Source organism: Neoarius graeffei, chromosome 24 (genome assembly GCF_027579695.1).
Source record: "Neoarius graeffei isolate fNeoGra1 chromosome 24, fNeoGra1.pri, whole genome shotgun sequence".
Taxonomy (NCBI): Eukaryota; Metazoa; Chordata; class Actinopteri; order Siluriformes; family Ariidae; genus Neoarius; species Neoarius graeffei.
Window position 1 is genome coordinate 3,577,393 of NC_083592.1, and position 18,648 is coordinate 3,596,040.

Consider the following 18,648-nt stretch of genomic DNA (forward strand, 5'->3'; position numbering starts at 1 on the left):
ATTTTTTGAAAATGAGGTGTTTGCATATATACACAGCATTCATGGCCTATGAAGGCACTTCCAGATGCTAAGAACACGCCATGAATTTATTTTGCACAGCTTAAACTTAATAAAATGCTTCATTTGATTCATGGTAAAGTACACTAGAAGGATAGCCTATATGCCATTTTTAGGTATTGCAATATTGGAACTCCAATATTGGTGAAAACTGAAACTTGTCACAAACCATTACATATCTGTTGTACCATGATTTAAAAGAAAAAAAAAAAAAAACTGTATGCATTGGCAACTTAGGGAAAGCTATTGTAAATTATCTGAACTCTTTAATGAATCTTTCAGATGCTTCGATGTCACATTCCTGAATTGTATATAGACGTCCAGTTGTAGTTCTAGGAGCATCTATTTTAGAGATGATGTGTTGCACAGGTACCCAGCACAAATCTTCTCTCATTGGCCAGAAGAAACTTTTTGCTGGGCCATGTGGATGCATAAATTGTATCTGAACATCTTGCTGATCTTCAGATGTCTCTCTGATGCTTCCAACCCACCAGTGATGGTCATAAACACAGGTTATATATTGGCCAGGTGTCATGTCACTGATCTGGAGGCCATGTGAAAACTCTTCTTCAATATGTTCTATCTCATAGTTGACCAAAAATCCAGCAATTCCAGACACTCTGCTGACCTCAATTGTTGTGGCATTGACTGGCTTGAAACAGTGATTATCTGTAGTACCTGGCACCGTGAATGCCTTTGCGAATCTGCTTTCCAGCTTGTCAGCCATGGACTTTACACTTTCTTTGCTTATCCACATAAATTTCACCCCTAGGATGTTTTTTTCCGCCCATTTGAAGAGGTCTTCAGGGGTTAGGATGTGGTTTGTATCAGTGGCCTGCAGACTCACTCTTGCAGCCTCTCGCTTTACTGTGCCACCTATTCCATCACATGGTGACTTACCGTGTGATGTTCCAAAGAAGTTCCATTCCGCAGAAACACCGAAGTCTGATGAGTGATAAAGCAGATTGATAAAGCTTTTGCGGTTTTTATAATGAGCAGCAGCTCCATCACTGAAATAGTGAATGGTCTTCAAAGTGGGCAGCAACTTCTTCACTTCGGGTATAACACTGCACAGAAAAGTGTACACAGCTTCTGTATCATGCTTAAGACACTCACTATGCACATACTTGAACATTTAAGCTGGTCATCCTCCGTGTAGTAGATCACAAAAGGATGCAGGGTACACTGGGAGTTATCCCAGTGGTAACCCTGGGCGGCGTCTTGAACAATAAAAGAGTAATTCTCAGCAAAGTCAAGAAGTATGATGCATTCATCTGAGTGCAGTTCTTCCTTCAGTTGGCATAAACGATGACTTTGATGCTTTGCAATAAAGTGATGAACCGACAGTTGGTTTACTTTTTCCATGAGCAAATCCAGGTAGTCTTCTGTTGAGATGGTGTAGTCCAAAAGAGTTGTTCTGTCAGTTGTCACCCACTGCTTGAAGCTAATGTTGTCTACATCATCACTTACTTTGTCATTCAAAAAGTGTTCTAGATTTGTGGATCCTGGGCACTCTTCACACCTGTGTAACATGCATTCCATGTTCTGTGTGGAACACACAAGATGGTTCAGGAGATCTGTGTGGGTGATTTTCTCTGCTTGGTTTTCAGTTGGGAAAGCAGAAAGCATTAGCTTCACATTCTGGTGGTACACACAAACACAAACAGAATGTGTCCCTCTAGCACCTACAGTTATGCACTCCTTGGGACGGAGTGAGCAAAATTTGGAGATTCCTATCTTCAGGTCAGGGTTTGATTGCTTGAATAGCTGGAAGGCTTCATTCAGATTCATTACAATTAATCTTTTTTGCTTGTGTACTCTCTTGTCTCCTTCTTTGACACTCTTAAAATCTTTTTTACCAGGCAGTGGTCTAGAAATATCATCCTGGTGAAAAAATGCAATAACTTTGTTTACAGTGTCTGTACTCAGTGGTCTTCCTATTGAGGGTGTGATGACAGGCAAAATACCATGTTCTAAGCGCAGATCTCTTGCTCGTCTGACTAGACGCTCACTAACACCAAATTCATCAATGGTCTTTGCAATACTCCAGCTTTGTGGTACCAAAGTTAATAACTTGATCTGCTCCTGCTTTCCAGTCGTGATTGATAACTTTTGCTTCAAAGCTGTGACAAGATAGCCAACATCACTCACATCAGCAGATGATGTGGTCATCATAGGAGCAGCCCATGACATTGAAGGGACTGCAGCACACCAATGTAGCATTTCCTTGGTCTTGTGGCCAACTTCTTCAACCTTTCTCTTAATGTACGCTTCCTTATCCCTGGGACTGACTCGTGAGATTTTACATGGGGAAAGTCCAATAGCAGTGAAGCACTTATCCAATTGGTCTTTTATGTCTTCCTGTTGTACATAGTCAACATGATCATGATCAACATGCTCTTGCAATGGAACTTTGACTGACACTTTATACATATGCTTCATGCACTGCATGCATACTTTCATTCCAGCCTTTACAGATGTCTTTCCAATGGCCTCTGCTTGGGACAGAGAGATGATGCGAAGATTTTTTTTCATAGGTCTTGCATGTAAGCCATATGGGTTGCTGCAGTTTTTTTGTAGAGAAGAGTAACAATCCAGGTTTATTTTCTTATGGTACAAACATATAGTTGCATCAGGTGGTACATCATCCTGCAGACTACACTTGTGCTTCAGGAGCATTTGGTCATCTTTTGACAGAGAAGTGATGGATACCAGTTGTCTTGGTCTGAAACAATAGAAGCATAACATGTCAAAATGATGGTCAATCAGCAAAGTTGCAAGAAAAGTATTAATGTAAAGTAAGTATTAAAGTAGTTAGACTTACATTGCATAACTCTTGGTGTAATCCAACCTGTGGCAGTCTTCAGCACATCCCAACACAGCTCCAATAAAACATGGAGCCAAAGATGCCATCTTGAAAACTGTGAGCCTGCTCATTCTAGTCATTTAAATAGTCAATCTGATTGCAAGTGGCTCGTTCTAAATACAGGTGTGAACATTTATTAGAGTGCCTTGGAATCTGATTGATGTGGGGATGGTATGAGACACTTGCATCCACATTATGTTCTGCAGTGTGCATGCTCAATTTGACACATTTCTGTTTCTATACCTAATGATTACATATAAGTTGACCTTCAAATATAGTTTATCATGAATCAAATGAAACATTTTATTGAGTTTAAGCTGTATGTAATGAATTTAAGGCGTTCTCTTAGCATCTGGAAGTGCCTTCATAGACCATGAATGCTGTGTATGTGTGCAAACACCTCATTTTCAAAAAATCATTTTGCAACATTAAGCCAAACACCATCACAATTTTTGGATATGTTAGAAACATATATCTAATCTTTCAAAAACAGCCAATTTTATGTTGGTGGGACCTATCATTTTTTTGCTATACCATGCCAAAAATGGCACCAAATTATTTTTTCCAATTTTTAAACCTTAATATCTTCTAGACCATGCTTCACAGAGGGACAGTTTTTGAATACAAAGTACACAGCATTTGTGGGAAGGTGCATGTGCAATATCAAGCCTCTGTCTTTAACATTATACTTTCAACAGTCCTTCAAATATGCTGCCAGATTTGAAGAGTTGAATTTTCGAGCAAATTCAAGCCGCCAGAACGCTATGATAAACCAAAAGCACATGTGTAAAAGTCCATCTACTACAAGTACTTTAGCCAGATAGTAGCCCTTGGAAATTTGAAAGACCTAGCTCAAATAGTTTTCTAGATACAGCAATGTGAAAGTGGCTCCCTAGAAAACTCTGCTGAAAACGTGTCTGGGGTTAGCTGCCTAAATATTTTTTTATGACAAAACTATAATGAGTTGGGAGCTGAAATTTGGGACTTTTCCTATTGGGAAGTGTGTGAACCTCATGGAATTTTTTCAGGTAAATCTGAGATGGTCGAGCGGGAGCATTCGGACATTTGGCGTGGAATGACCCAGGTCCTTCTAAAAAAATTAGCATATTGTGATAAAGTTCAATATTTTCCATCAGTTATTTAAGAAAGTGAAAATGTTATATATTATAGACTCATTACACATAAACTAAAATGTTTCAAGCATTTTTCTATTTCAATCAGTATGGCATACAGTACAAAAAAAAAAAAAAAACCCATCTCAAAATATTAGAATATTTCATTTCGAGTTTGAGTAAAACAGTATGAACACAGTGTATCTCTCGGTCTAGTTCAGTACACACAACCACAATCATGGGGAAGACTGCTGACTTGACTGTTGTCCAGAAGATGATCACTGATGCCCTCCACAAGGAGGGTAAGCCACAAAAGGTCATTGCTGAAAAGGGTGGCTGGAAAAGGTGCACAAGCAACAGGAATGGCCGCAGTCTTGAGAGGATTGTCAAGAAAAGTTGATTCAAGAACTTGGGAGAGCTTCACAAGGAGTGGACTGAGGCTGGTGTCAGTGTATCAAGACCCATCACGAACAGACATCTTCAAGAAAGGGGATACAACTTTTGCATTCCTAATATCAAGCTACTCCTGAGCCAGAGACAATGTCAGAAGTGTCTTATCTGGGCTCAGGAGAGAAAGAAATGGACTGTTGCTCAGTGGTCCAAAGTCCTCTTTTCAGATGAAAATACATTTTGCATTTACTTTGGAAATCACGGTTCTAGAGTCTGGAGGAAGAGTGGAGAGGCACAGAATCCAAGGTGTTTGAAGCCCAGTGTGAAGTTTCCACAGTCTGTGATGATTTGGGGTGCCATGTCATCTGCTGGTGTTAGTCCACTGTGTTTTATCAAAGGCAGGGTCAATGCAGCTAGCTATCAGGAGATTTTGGAGCACTTCATGCTTCCATCTGCTGAAAAGCTTTATGGAGATGAAGATTTCATTTTTCAGCACGACCTGGCACCTGCTCACAGTGCCAAAACCACTGGTAAAATGGTTTACTGACCATGGTATTACTGTGCTCAATTGGCCTGCCAACTCTCCTGACCTCAACCCCATAGAGAATCTGTGGGGTATTGTGAAGAGGAAGTTGAGAGACACCAGACCCAACACTGTGGATGAGCTTAAGGCCGCTATCGAAGCATCCTGGGCCTCCATAACACCTCAGCAGTGCCACAGGCTGATCGCCTCCATGCCACGTCACATTGAAGCAGTCGTCTCGTCTCGTCTTCTTCCGCTTATCCAGGACCGGGTCGCGGAGGCAGCAGTCTAAGCATGGAAGCCCAAACGTCCCTTTCCCCAGACACCTCGGCCAGCTCCTCGGGAAGAACACCGAGGCGTTCCCAGGCCAGCCGAGAGACATAGTCCCTCCAGCGTGTCCTGGGTCTTCCCCGGGGCCTCCTCCCGGGGGGACATGCCTGGAACACCTCCCCAGGGAGGCGTCCAGGAGGCATCCGAAAAAGATGCCCGAGCCACCTCAGCTGGTTCCTCTCGATGTGGAGGAGCAGCGGCTCTACTCCGAGCTCCTCCCGAGTGACTGTGCTTCTCACCCTATCTCTAAGGGAGCGCCCAGCCACCCTGCGAAGGAAACTCATTTCAGCCGCTTGTATCCGCGATCTTGTTCTTTCTGTCATTACCCAAAGCTCATGACCATAGGTGAGAGTCGGAACGTAGATCGACCGGTAAATTGAGAGCTTCGCCTTTTGGCTCAGCTCCTTCTTCACCACGACGGACCGGTAAAGCGACCGCATCACTGCGGAGGCTGCACCGATCCGCCTGTCGATCTCACGCTCCATCCTTCCCTCACTCGTGAACAAGATCCCGAGATACTTAAACTCCTCCACTTGAGGCAGGACTTCTCCACCAACCTGGAGAGGGCAAGCCACCCTTTTCCGGTCGAGAACCATGGCCTCGGACTTGGAGGTGCTGATTCTCATCCCAGCCGCTTCACACTCGACTGCAAACCGCCCCAGTGCATGCTGAAGGTCCTGGTTTGAAGAAGCCAACAGGACAACATCATCCGCAAAAAGCAGAGATGAAATCCTGTGGTTCCCAAACAGGATTCCTTCCGGCCCCTGGCTGCGCCTAGAAATTCTGTCCATAAAAATTATGAACAGAACCGGTGACAAAGGGCAGCCCTGACGGAGTCCAACATGCACTGGGAACAGGTCTGACTTACTGCCGGCAATGCGAACCAGACTCCTGCTCCGTTCGTACAGGGACCGGACAGCCCTTAGCAAAGAGCCCCGAACCCCATACTCCCGAAGCACCCCCCACAGAATACCACGGGGGACACGGTCGAATGCCTTCTCCAGATCCACAAAGCACATGTGGACTGGTTGGGCAAACTCCCATGAACCCTCGAGCACCCTATGAAGGGTATAGAGCTGGTCCAGTGTTCCGCGACCAGGACGAAAACCGCATTGTTCCTCCTGGATCCGAGGTTCGACTATCGGTCGAATTCTCCTCTCCAGTACCCTGGAGTAAACTTTCCCTGGGAGGCTGAGAAGTGTGATTCCCCTATAATTGGAGCACACTCTCCGGTCCCCTTTCTTAAAAAGAGGGACCACCACCCCAGTCTGCCACTCCAGAGGCACTGTCCCCGACCGCCACGCGATGTTGCAGAGGCGTGTCAACCAAGACAGCCCCACAACATCCAGAGACTTGAGATACTCAGGGCGGATCTCATCCACCCCCGGTGCCTTGCCACCGAGGAGCTTGCAAACCACCTCAGTGACTTCGGCTTGGGTAATGGACGAGTCCACCTCTGAGTCATCAGCCTCAGTCTCCTCAGTGGAAGACATGACGGTGGGATTGAGGAGATCCTCAAAGTATTCCTTCCACCGCCCGACAATGTCCCCAGTCGAGGTCAACAGCTCCCCACCTGCACTGTAAACAGTGTTGGCAGAGTACTGCTTCCCCCTCCTGAGGCGCCGGACGGTTTGCCAGAATTTCTTCGAGGCCGACCGATAGTCCTTCTCCATGGCCTCCCCGAACTCCTCCCAGTTCCGAGTTTTTGCCTCCGCAACTGCCCGAGCTGCAGCACGCCTGGCCTGCCGATACCCGTCGGCTGCCTCAGGAGTCCTGGAGGTCAACATGGCCCAATAGGACTCCTTCTTCAGCTTGACGGCATCCCTTACTTCCGGTGTCCACCACCGGGTTCGGGGATTGCCGCCACGACAGGCACCGGAGACCTTGCGGCCACAGCTCCGAACAGCTGCGTCCACAATGGAGGTAGAGAACATGGTCCACTCAGACTCAATGTCCCCCGCCTCCCTCGGAAGCTGGGAAAAGCTCTCCCGGAGGTGGGAGTTAAAGACCTCCCCAACAGAGTGCTCGGCCAGACGTTCCCAGCAGACCCTCACCATACGTTTGGGCCTGCCAGGTCTGTCCAGCTTCCTCCTCCGCCAGCGGATCCAACTCACCACCAGGTGGTGATCAGTTGACAACTCAGCCCCTCTCTTCACCCGAGTGTCCAAGACATAGGGTCGGAGATCAGATGACACGACTACAAAGTCGATCATCGACCTCCGACCTAAGGTGTCCTGGTGCCACGTGCACTTATGGACACCCCTATGCTCGAACATGGTGTTCGTTATGGACAAACTGTGACTAGCACAGAAGTCCAATAACAAAACACCACTCGGGTTCAGATCGGGGAGGCCGTTCCTCCCAACCACGCCCCTCCAGGTGTCACTGTCATCGCCCACGTGAGCATTGAAGTCCCCCAGTAGCACAATGGAGTCCCCAGTCTGAGCACCCCTCAGTACCTCTCCCAGGGACTCCAAGAAGGCCGGATACTCTATACTGCTATTTGGCCCGTAGGCACAAACAACAGCAAGAGCCCTCTCCCCAATCCGAAGGTGCAGAGAGGCGACCCTCTCGTTCACTGGGGTAAACTCCAACACATGGCGGCTGAGCTGGGGAGCTATAAGGAAGCCCACACCAGCCCGCCGCCGCTCACCACGGGCGACTCCAGAGAAGTGGAAAGTCCAGCCCCTCTCGAGGAGCTGGGTTCCAGAGCCCAAGCTGTGCGTGGAGGTGAGCCCGACTATCTCTAGCCGGTACCTCTCAACCTCCCGCACAAGCTCAGGCTCCTTCCCCCCCAGCGAAGTGACATTCCATGTCCCAACAGCCAGCCGCTGTGTCCGGGGATCAGGTCGTCGAGGCCCCTGCCTTCGACTGCCACCCAATCCACACTGCACCAAACCCCTACTGCTACCTCTGTGGGTGGTGAACCCACAGGAGGTCGGGCCCACGTCGCCTCTTCGGGCTGAGCCCGGCCGGGCCCCATGGGCAAAGGCCCGACCACCAAGCGCTCGCATACGAGCCCCAACCCCGGGCCTGGCTCCAGGGTGGGGCCCCGGCTGCGTCCTACCGGGCGACGTCACGGTCCTGGATTTTTTCTCCATAGGGGTCATTGAAGCAGTCATTTCTGCCAAAGGATTCCCGACCAAGTATTGAGTGCATAACTGAACAATTATTTGAAGGTTGACTTTTTTTGTATTAAAAACACTTTTTTTATTGGTCAGATGAAATATGCTAATTTTTTGAGATAGGGATTTTTGGTTTTCCTTTACTTTTTTGCCAAAATCATCAATATTAAAACAATAAAAGGCTTGAACTACTTCAGTTGCGTGTAATGAATCTAAAATATATTAATGTTTATGAGTACATTACAGAAAATAATGAACTTTATCACAATATGCTAATTTTTTGAGAAGGACCTGTATTTCTTTTATGAGCAACTATTATTAGGCCACTCAGTAGCCTATAGAGTTCATTCAATCCAAATGTTTGTGTTGAGAGAAATTGCATGCATCACTGTATCAGTATGGATTTATAACATTCTGTATGCACATTATGGATACTCCAGAGCCCTCCAGCAAACATCATCAATAATCAGGATTACAAAATGTATGCCTTTGTTTCCTCCATTTATTGACTTATTGTATGTGATCAAATCTATGCCCTGATGAATAACTACACTAGTTTTTTGATACAGAGTGCACTGCAAGAAATCCACTAAGTGTTTTTGGTTTCTTTTAGGCATCACACATTTAGAAAACACAGCAAATGTTCAAATATTCAAGTTAAATACTTAGCAACAGTATAAATAAATCCACACATGAACAATAGCAATGATATCTCTGACCACAGCTAATGTGCAAAATATTAAAGTTAAATACTTAACAATATCAACAAATCCACACATGAACAATGGCAAAACACCTAGACTTAATTATACAATAAAGATACCTATGAAAAAAGGTGATTTTTTTTTTTTTCACACACACAGTGTGATATCCGGACTTCATAATTCATCGCTCCTGCTTAGCAACTTCTAGAATGTTCACCTCTGCTGCGCACATAGAGAAACTGCCAGCTGATCTAAGCTGCGCTAATAGCGGTGCTGTGCACACACGGAGCTACACATTTCACTGTCCCGCTCCCAGAATCAGACTGTACCATTAGTAAAAAGGGAGGAGGGGTGAAATGACAATATCATAAACAATTCAAGAAAAATGTTAGAGCAAATCATAACCATGTATAATTTGCATATTTTAACAGATGAAATGAAATATTTTATTTCAAAAACTTACACAAGGCAATACTATTAAAATAATATTAATATCCCTCACAGGCCCCCCTGTCAGTGCCAGGCCCTTAGAATCGTCCTAACTTTCCCCCCCTAGCGGCGCCCCTGCCCACACTGCTCAGTCGCAAACGTCGCGAGTGGCGAAAACCGGGACATATCCGTGTTCCGACAGACTTTTGTCGGGACTCGGGACACACAACCCCAAATCAGGACTGTCCCGGTAAAACCGGGACGTCTGGTCACCCTACGTTAGATTAACTCGTAAAATGAATCAGTTAACAACAGTTCGGATTCAGTGTGTAAAAACGACAACATACGAATATGACTGTTTTCTAAGTTTGTGTGGCATGTAAATAACAATCCGACTTGATACAACAACTGGTGTTCTTTAAGGTCACAAAGACATTATTAAATCATATCAGATTGTGCTAATGTTGGCTAATATTGCACCGAGTCTGGCTTGTGAAGTGCCTGCAAACTTTAGCAGCCCGCTAACCCTGAATCTGAAGCGTTTCAGTTCAGACCTGCAGAGCCCTGACCGAGTTCGGGTAACAGGACACATGTAAACAACAACAACCCGATGGTGATTCAAGATTTTTATTTGTCATATACACAATAACAGACACAGCGGTTTATTATTGGGTAATGAAATTCTTATTTTGCAACTGCCCGACCAAACTATGCTTACCAATATAAAAAGAAATATATATAAAATATGAAATATAAAATATAAAGTGCATATGGAATGCAAAATATAAAAGTATAATGAAAAATGAAGATAACATTTAAAAAAAAGGAGAGGCAAACAAACAATGTGCAAACATAGAGGTAGATATACTGTGCAATGTCTTGTGCAAAATTGCTAATAATCAGTGGCTCAAAGCCTGATGGAAATATAGAGGTAGATGGTGATTATAATCCGTGGTTCAAAAGCCTGATGGCCTGGGGGTAAAAACTGTTTGTCAGTCTAGTAGTCCTTGCTTTCACACTCCTGTAGCATCTGCCAGATGGTAGGAGCGTGAATAGTCTGTGTTGTGGGTGTGTTTGGTCCCTGATGATGCTCTGTGCCCTTTTTGTGACCCAGGTGTTGTAAATGTCCTGTAGTGGGGGGGAGGACAGCTCCACAGATGAACTGTGCCATTTTAATGACACGCTGGAGAGCCTTTCTGTCCTGAGTTGTGCAGTTCCCGTACCACACAGTGATGGAATTTGTCAGGACGCTCTCCACTGTGCACCTGTAGAAGTTGCTGAGGAGTTTAGTGGACAGTCCAAATTTTCTCAGCTTCCTCAGGAAGAAGAGTCTCTGTTGAGCCTTCTTGATGGTCTGCTGTGTGTTGTGTGTCCAGGTGAGATCCTCACTGATGTGAGTTCCGAGGAATTTAAATGTTTTCACCCTCTCCACCTGTGTCCCGTTGATGTGCAGCGAGGCGTGCTGGTCTCTCCTCCTCTTCCTCAGGTCAATAATCATCTCCTTGGTCTTCTCAGCATTCAAGGAGAGGTTATTTTCCTGGCACCAGGAGACCAGCTGAGCCACCTCCTCCCTGTAGGCTCTCTCATCTCTGCCGGTGATCAGCCCAATGACAGTGGTGTCGTCAGCAAACTTGATGATGGAAGTGTTACTCTGGGTGGGGGTGCAGTCGTAGGTGAAGAGGGTGTACAGGAGTGGACTGAGCACACAGCCTTGGGGGGTCCCTGTGCTCACTGTCTTGGTGCTGGATGTTCTGGTACCGACTCTGACAGCCTGGGGTCTGTTTGTGAGAAAGTCCAGGACCCAGCAGCAGAGGGAGGATGTCAGTCCAAGGGTGGAGAGCTTCTCAGTCAGCCTGCTGGGAATGACAGTGTTGAAGGCTGAACTGTAGTCCACAAACAACATTCGAACATAGGTGTCTCTGTGTTCCAGGTGTGACAAGGCTGTGTGGATGGCTGCATTGACAGCATCATCAGTTGCAAGGTTCTGACGATATGCAAATTGAAGGGGGTCTATTGTGTCTGGGATGCCCTTTTTGATGTATGACATGACTATCCTCTCAAAACACTTCATTACAACTGAAGTGAGTGCAATTGGACGATAATCATTCAGACATGTTATATTGTTTTTCTTTGGGAGAGGCACTATAGTGGTGGTCTTGAAGCATGTGGGCACAGAAGACATGGAGAGGGACAGGTTGAAAATGCCTGTGAAGACCTCTGCTAACTGTGTGGAGCAGGCCCTCAAAGCACGGCCGGGGATGTTGTCAGGGCCGGCTGCCTTTCGGGGGTTAGTCCTCCTGAAGACCTTGCTCACCTCGGTTATGGTCACAATAGGTGAAGAGCTCTGTGCTGCCTCTGTTGGTAGAATCCCTCTGTGTTGGTTGGTGTTGAGGGTGTCGAAGCGAGCATAGAACTCGTTCAGCTCATCTGGTGATGTGTTGTGGTTGGCTGTGACCCTGCTGTTCTTCTGCTGAAAATTGGTGATGTGTTGCAGGCCCTGCCACATGCATCTGGAGTCTGAGGTGTTGTAGTATCCTTCCAGCTTCAGTCTGTACTGCCTCTTGGCTTCCCTGATGGATCTGCGTAGGTCATATCTGGCCTTTTTATATCCATCTCCGTCACCAGAGGCAAAAGCGGTGGAGCATACTTCACTGTTAATCCAAGGTTTTTGGTTAGGATATATTTTGCAGCGCTTGGTGGGGACAATGTCATTAATACATGTACTGATGTAGCTGGTGACCACAGATGCATATTCCTCTAAATCCACAGAACAGTCTTCTCTCAAAGCAGCAGTCTTAAACACATCCCAGTTTGTAGAACTGAAGCAGCCCTGGAGCACTAGATCAGTCTCTTCATTCCAAACTTTAACAGTTTTACTCACTGGGGGGGCTTGTTTGAGAAGGGCCTTGTAAGCTGGGTAGAGGAACACAGAGATGTGGTCAGACTGTCCAAAGTGGGGGCAGGGCACAGCCTTGTAGCCATTTCTCACGTTGCTGTAGACATGGTCCAGGATGTTGTTGTCCCTTGTCGGAAAGCTCACGTGTTGATACTTTGGTAGCACAGTCCTGAGGTTGCAATGATTAAAATCCCCGGCCACAATGAACACAGCATCTGGGTGTGTGGTCTCGTGTTTGCCGATGATGTCATGTAGTAATCCTAGCGCTGTAGCACGGTCGGCCCGCGGCGGGATGTAAACAGCCAGCATAAACACAGCACTGAACTCCCTCGGTAGATAAAAGGGTCTGCACTTCACCATCAGCACTTCAATGTCCACACAACAGTGTTTTTCAACCACCTGTACGTCTGTACACCATCTGTTGTTAACATAAACACACACGCCGCCACCTTTGTTTTTACCGGAAGCAGATGTGCGGTCTCCGCGGTGCATGGAGTGGGTCTGTAGTTCAATGGCCGGGTCTGGCAGGCTTGCAGTAGTCCAGGTTTCCGTAAAAATCAGGGCACAACACTCTCTGATCTCACGTTGAGATGTTATCCTGGTTCTCAGCTCATCCATCTTATTCTCGAGCGAGCGAATGTTAGCTAGCAGAAGGCTAGGTAGCGGTGGTCTTGTAGCTCTAGCCTTTAGCCTAGCATGTAGCCCGCCTCTCTTACCGCGCCTCCGTTTTGGGTGCGTGGATCGTCGGCCATTTCGCCTACTCAAGTCTGGTGATGATGCGGCCTGCTGGATGGTGTCGGTGTAACTTCAGTCGGTGTCAGCGATGAGAAGAAAGCTACAGTCCAGAAGGACTGGACTGGGCCCGTGGTGAATTTTACCAATGTCCAGAAGCGTGTCTTTACTGTAGGTGATCCTAGTGTACAAGCACTGAGCATTTGTCACAATCAAAGTTACTAAAATAAACAATAAAGACAATCGGTGTCGGGAGCGCGTCGCAAACACGTTCGCCACGAGGGGTGCCATTTTGAGTCATGTGGACATTAAAAGGTGTCTGGGTCACAAACAATCAAATCAAACATATTCACGTAATAAGCAGAACAGCCTCCGCCTTCTGGATCAGAAATGTTTGGTGACTCCGCCTCTCTTTTGAAAACGTCACATACCGAGTCACACATCCGCTGAAGTGATTGGTTTTCGAGGTGGTTCATTTGAAAGCGGGAGACTAAAAACTTCTCTGTCGAACCCTGTCACTCCCTCCTCCCCCCGCTCTGGGCTCAAGAAGACAACAGAAGGGCAATAATATAACAGCCAATCAGAATTCAGATACATTCCGTTGCCAAGTAAAATTGTAACCTTTCAACGTGTCAGAAAAGTTCTCGAGCCCTCGTGCTGTTTCACCGTTAGATCAATCACACATCATCTTAAACTAGCATTCTAAACCAGTTACAAATCCCACAGAAGAGAGCGACTCCCCCTGCAGCCTCATGGAACGCAGTGTTTAAGGCTCCGGATGGGTTTTATTTCCATTTATGAGGGAAAGGAACATACACCCTCCCGACAGTCAGTGCGGTATTCATTTGTAAAACACATTTGCAATTTGGTAGAATGAGTTCATCATCACATGCAAGACTTGCAGTTAATCAAATGGATTTCAGATTATTATTATTATTATTATTATTATTACTACTACTACTATTATTATTATTAATGAATTTCTACAGTTCTGAACTTCAAATGTTAAAAGTCTGGCCTTTGGAGAGATGATGGAGACTCTTTTGGTGGAACACAACGGAGCAAAATATTGTGACCCTAATGTTGACCTGAAGTTGGCGCCACTGGGGGTTGGCATTGGGTTTATGTCCCCACCCTTGCCTACATGTTCTCGTTCTAACTGTTGTTACTTTTATCCAAATGACAGCTGGCAATACGTTGTTACTTTGCACGTTTTGTTTATCTGGGTACTGATCTTTGAGAAACTGGATTGGCAGAATGTTGCCTGTGAAGAAAAGAATGTCTTTATTACCCTGTGCCAAGCTAATATTTACTTAAGTGCAATTTTTAAGAGCCATAGATTGTATTTTATTTATTGTATTTGTTGTGAGTGGTTTTGTTTGTTTTATTTCTTTAGGTTATTTATTTATATTTTTGACGTTCCACTGTTGAATTGAATAAGTTGACTTAATTAAAAAGTTTACTGTTCTTTGAAAGGGTGTATTTGCATGATCATTATTTTACTAGTGGCATAAAATCGTCTTGAAAAGACGTGAACAATAATATCGTTTATTGCAATAATTTCTGAGACAATATATCGTCCAACAAAATTTGTTATCGTGACAGGCCTAGTCGTTACCCACCAACCAGAGCAATTTTTAACATAGTTACTGGGAGACCATTTGGTCTCCCAGTGGCCAGATTTGGTCTCCTAGTCAATGTCAAACCAGCTTCACTGGGAGACCAAATTTTAAACCAAGTTATGTCTTATCATTTGGTTCAATCAGTTGCAATTAATTAACCAAGTACCATGTAAGTATACATTTAACAAGGAAAACTTGGCACTGCATTAATTATGTTGATATTATGCTGGCTGAAACGAGGATTCGTAATGCGGCAATTTGCATCACAGAATATGCCGCAGCGGTGCAGCCGCATGGACTCTGGGGCCCGTGGTTGTTTTGCCCAGACCAGTTGGTCTCCTAGTGGAAAATCCTTTAAAAAAATGCTCTGACACCAACATATTATACAAACTGATCTGATCATTACATTCACACGCATCATGTTTTACTATAATTATAAAATATTAACTAATGTTACAACTAAAAAGGTCTTCTCTAATTACTGATTAGATAAAAATACAGAGTTTAGATTAACAGTTATGATCCTACAAGAAAATAAACACTTTTCACTTAAAACACAGAATACTATCAGATGGCGGTAGTGCACTTTATCAGAGCGCACTGTTCCATAAATCATTTACATGCTGATAATCTGCTGTAAATAATAAACATTTACACAACACAGCTTTAGTTTATGTTTCTGAACTTTACCTGCTGATGAAAGATGAAGAGAAACTGTGAGAAAAAGTAAAACTCCCAGTCCGTGTCCCATCTGACACTGTAATCCTGATGCAGAAAGCGAAGGAAGAAACTTAAATAGTTTTAAAAAGTTCTTTACGGTCGTTTAAACAGGAACAGGGCTTGGGTAGTTCCGAGAAATCGGAGGCGCGAGTAAACAGGAAGCCAAATTCGGACCAATAAGAATCCAGGATTCAGGCGCATCATCATTTGCTAAGAAGAAGTGAATATTACAGGTTGAGTCGGGAGTCGTTCCAAGATGGCGACCGAGTAAGACGTCTTTTGCTGAGCTCCTGCACAAAACTTTAAAAAACAACGGAAAAGAAACGGTAATACGTAAATACAGACGAACCCAGAACAATTTAACAACGAAATATCATATAACTACCTGCCGCTACCAAATGCCTAATCGTGAAAGGAAAAGACACAACGTCGTAGACGATGCACCAGATAAAGCTAATGCTTTGATAGCATCCTGTCATGACTACAGCCTCGTGTCTACAGTAGCAGTGATGGCTGACGACTTTCCACCCATACCAGTGACACCGTCCAAATCTCCAGTTGCCAAAAAAGCTCTGTACGGTAAGGATGAGGAATCTACACAGGACAACAAGGTTATCCAAACTTTGTCCAAACTCATTAACGACCGCGCTGATGCCATCGAGAGGTTGGTGAGCGAAAATTCAAAGAAAATTGATGACAACACTATGAAAATAGAAGGCTTAAAGAAATCAGTGGACTTTGCATTCAGTGAAATAAAAGATACTCAGAAGAAAGTAAACAATGTTGACACGCGACTCAAAAAAGAAGAATCGAAAATGGCTAAACTCCAGGCACGTATCTCTGATATGGAGTCATACTCAAGAAGATGGAATTTGAAGCTGTATGGCGTTCCTGAAAGCCAAAACGAAAACGTGAAGGAAAATGTGGTGCAACTATGTCAAACCATCCTCCAGAAGGAAGACAAAGCTGATGAGGCCATCGACATCGCACATCGCCTTGGGAAAAAGAAGCCAGGGGACACGAAGCCGAGGGCCATCATCATCCAATTCGCCCTGCGTTCATGCAGAGATGCTATTTGGAGGGCTGCAAAAAATCATCCCTTCATGCATGACCACAAGCTCCGATTCGCCGAAGATCTGCCGAAATCTGTGAAGGATTCCAGAATGATCCTGTGGCCTGCGGTGAAGAAAGCGTGTGATGAAGGAAAGAATGCCTACTTCATAGGGGGACGTGCATTCATCGGTGAAGATGAACTTTTCCCCAATCTTACTTGATGTGACCTCTAGTCTGCAGGAGGCTGGACTACGAGTTGCCTGTTCGCCTTTCGGTCAAGACGTTTTCTCTAGACCATGTAGACCTACCTCAAAGACTAAGAGCTAAGAAAGTTTTCTCAACTGTGGGTTGTCTTAACCATAAGTTTTAGGTTTATAGACATGTTCGACCATTTGGCCTGCCTAATTCATATTAGGCTGTGTTTTTTTTTTTTTTCCTGATGGTAATGTTAACAGTGCAGTGCTGGCTCAGTGTGCCAGATATTACAATTTATCTAGCTACTTCGTTCTCAAAACATTTCTTTATCTATTCTTTCGTTAAATGCCAGGGGTTTAAGAAATATCACTAAACGTAAAGCACTTTTTTTGTTTTCAAAACAGCTAAATACAGATTTATGTTTCTACCAGGAATATCATTCAGTTTCTAAGGACGTCAACTTTTGGAGAAGTCAGTGGGGATATGATCTATGGTTTTCTCATTGCAACGAAAGATCTGCAGGTGTGTTAACCTTAAAGCATAGGTTTAATGGCAATATTGTGCACACAGATACAGACCCAAATGGGCATTACATTTGTCAAGTAATTAATCACAATAAGGTTACTTTCATTATCATAAATGTGTATGGGTACAACTCATATGTCGAGAACACTCAACTATTTGTGGACATAGAAGACAGACTTAAACACTGGTTGTCTAAATCACCTAATTCTCATATAGTAATGGGAGGGGATTTTAATGTAGTTCTAAATCCTCAAATAGATAGATGGCCTCATGTCTGCAGCACGAGAAATGCTTTTCTAAAATCATTCATGGAAAGATTTAACTTAGTGGACATATGGAGAGCTAAATTTCCAAATACTGCTATATACACCTGGAATAACAAAGATCATACAAGGTTATCACGTATTGACTTCTGGTTAGTCTCTAGTAATTTAAAAGAGCAGGATATCTCAATTAATATTCTTCCATGTCCCCTCAGTGATCACAAAGCCATATCTATCTCTATAAACTTACTGCCTTCAAATAGTCGCTACATCAAAGCCAACTACTGGAAATTAAACAACTGTCGTCTTGAGCATGAAGAAGTAAAATCTCATATATTGCAACTAATCAAGCATTTCCTCACCAAAGCTAAACATGATAATTCTTTTGGTTTAAACTGGGAGTTATTTAAATATGAATCTTCTAAGTATCTTAGGAAGTTTGGTAGTAACCTTGCCAAGATTAGGGCTGCTGAAGAACAGAACATCATTAGCAAAATCGCTGTGCTCTCCCAGATACCTCCAGACACCCTTACAGATGAACAGAAAGTAGAGCTGGTTAATTTGCAAGAGAACCTAGATGGAGTGTATAAAAGGAGGGCTAAAGGTGCCTTTATTAGATCACGGAGGCGATGGTTAGAGGAAGGTGAACAGAACTCTGCCTATTTCTTTAAACTGGAGAAGTATAGAGCCAATATGAACTCTGTATCTGAACTTAAAATTAACGATGATGTAACTGATGACCCCAATATTATTTCAAAATTTTGCTCCACCTTTTACAAAACACTATACAAAACAGAATACTCTGACAGTGACGCACAAACATTCTTTAACTTGTTACAGGATATTCCCCAACTTGATGAATCAGAAAAAAACACGTGTGATCTTCCCTTATCTCTATCAGAGGTTAAGAATTGTATTAGTCTTTTAAAGGATAACAAATCTCCTGGTACAGATGGCTTAACGTCTGAATTTTATAAATTATTCTCTCTACAGTTAGCACCTTTTTTATTAGAAGTATTTAATGAGAGCTTATCAGTCAGTACATTGCCATGGAGCATGACTCAAGGTTTAATAACACTTATTCCAAAGCCTCAAAAAGACATACT

The 18,648-nt window shown here is 44.2% G+C and overlaps 1 protein-coding gene across 4 annotated transcripts in view; it reads right to left on the reverse strand.

Moving 5' to 3' along the window:
- Window positions 1–15,672, reverse strand: part of LOC132872766 (H-2 class I histocompatibility antigen, Q9 alpha chain-like) — a 70,107-nt gene extending 54,435 nt beyond the window's left edge. For 3 of the 4 annotated variants that reach the window (XM_060907833.1, XM_060907832.1, XM_060907831.1), the window contains exon 1: window positions 15,477–15,671. In XM_060907833.1, the coding sequence (XP_060763816.1) occupies window positions 15,477–15,537 (61 nt within the window). In that variant the 5' untranslated portion in view covers window positions 15,538–15,671. Of the gene's footprint in view, window positions 1–15,476 lie in introns of all 4 variants that reach the window. The other variant, XM_060907834.1, reaches the window with a different exon arrangement.
- Between the last annotated feature and the right edge of the window lie 2,976 nt (window positions 15,673–18,648).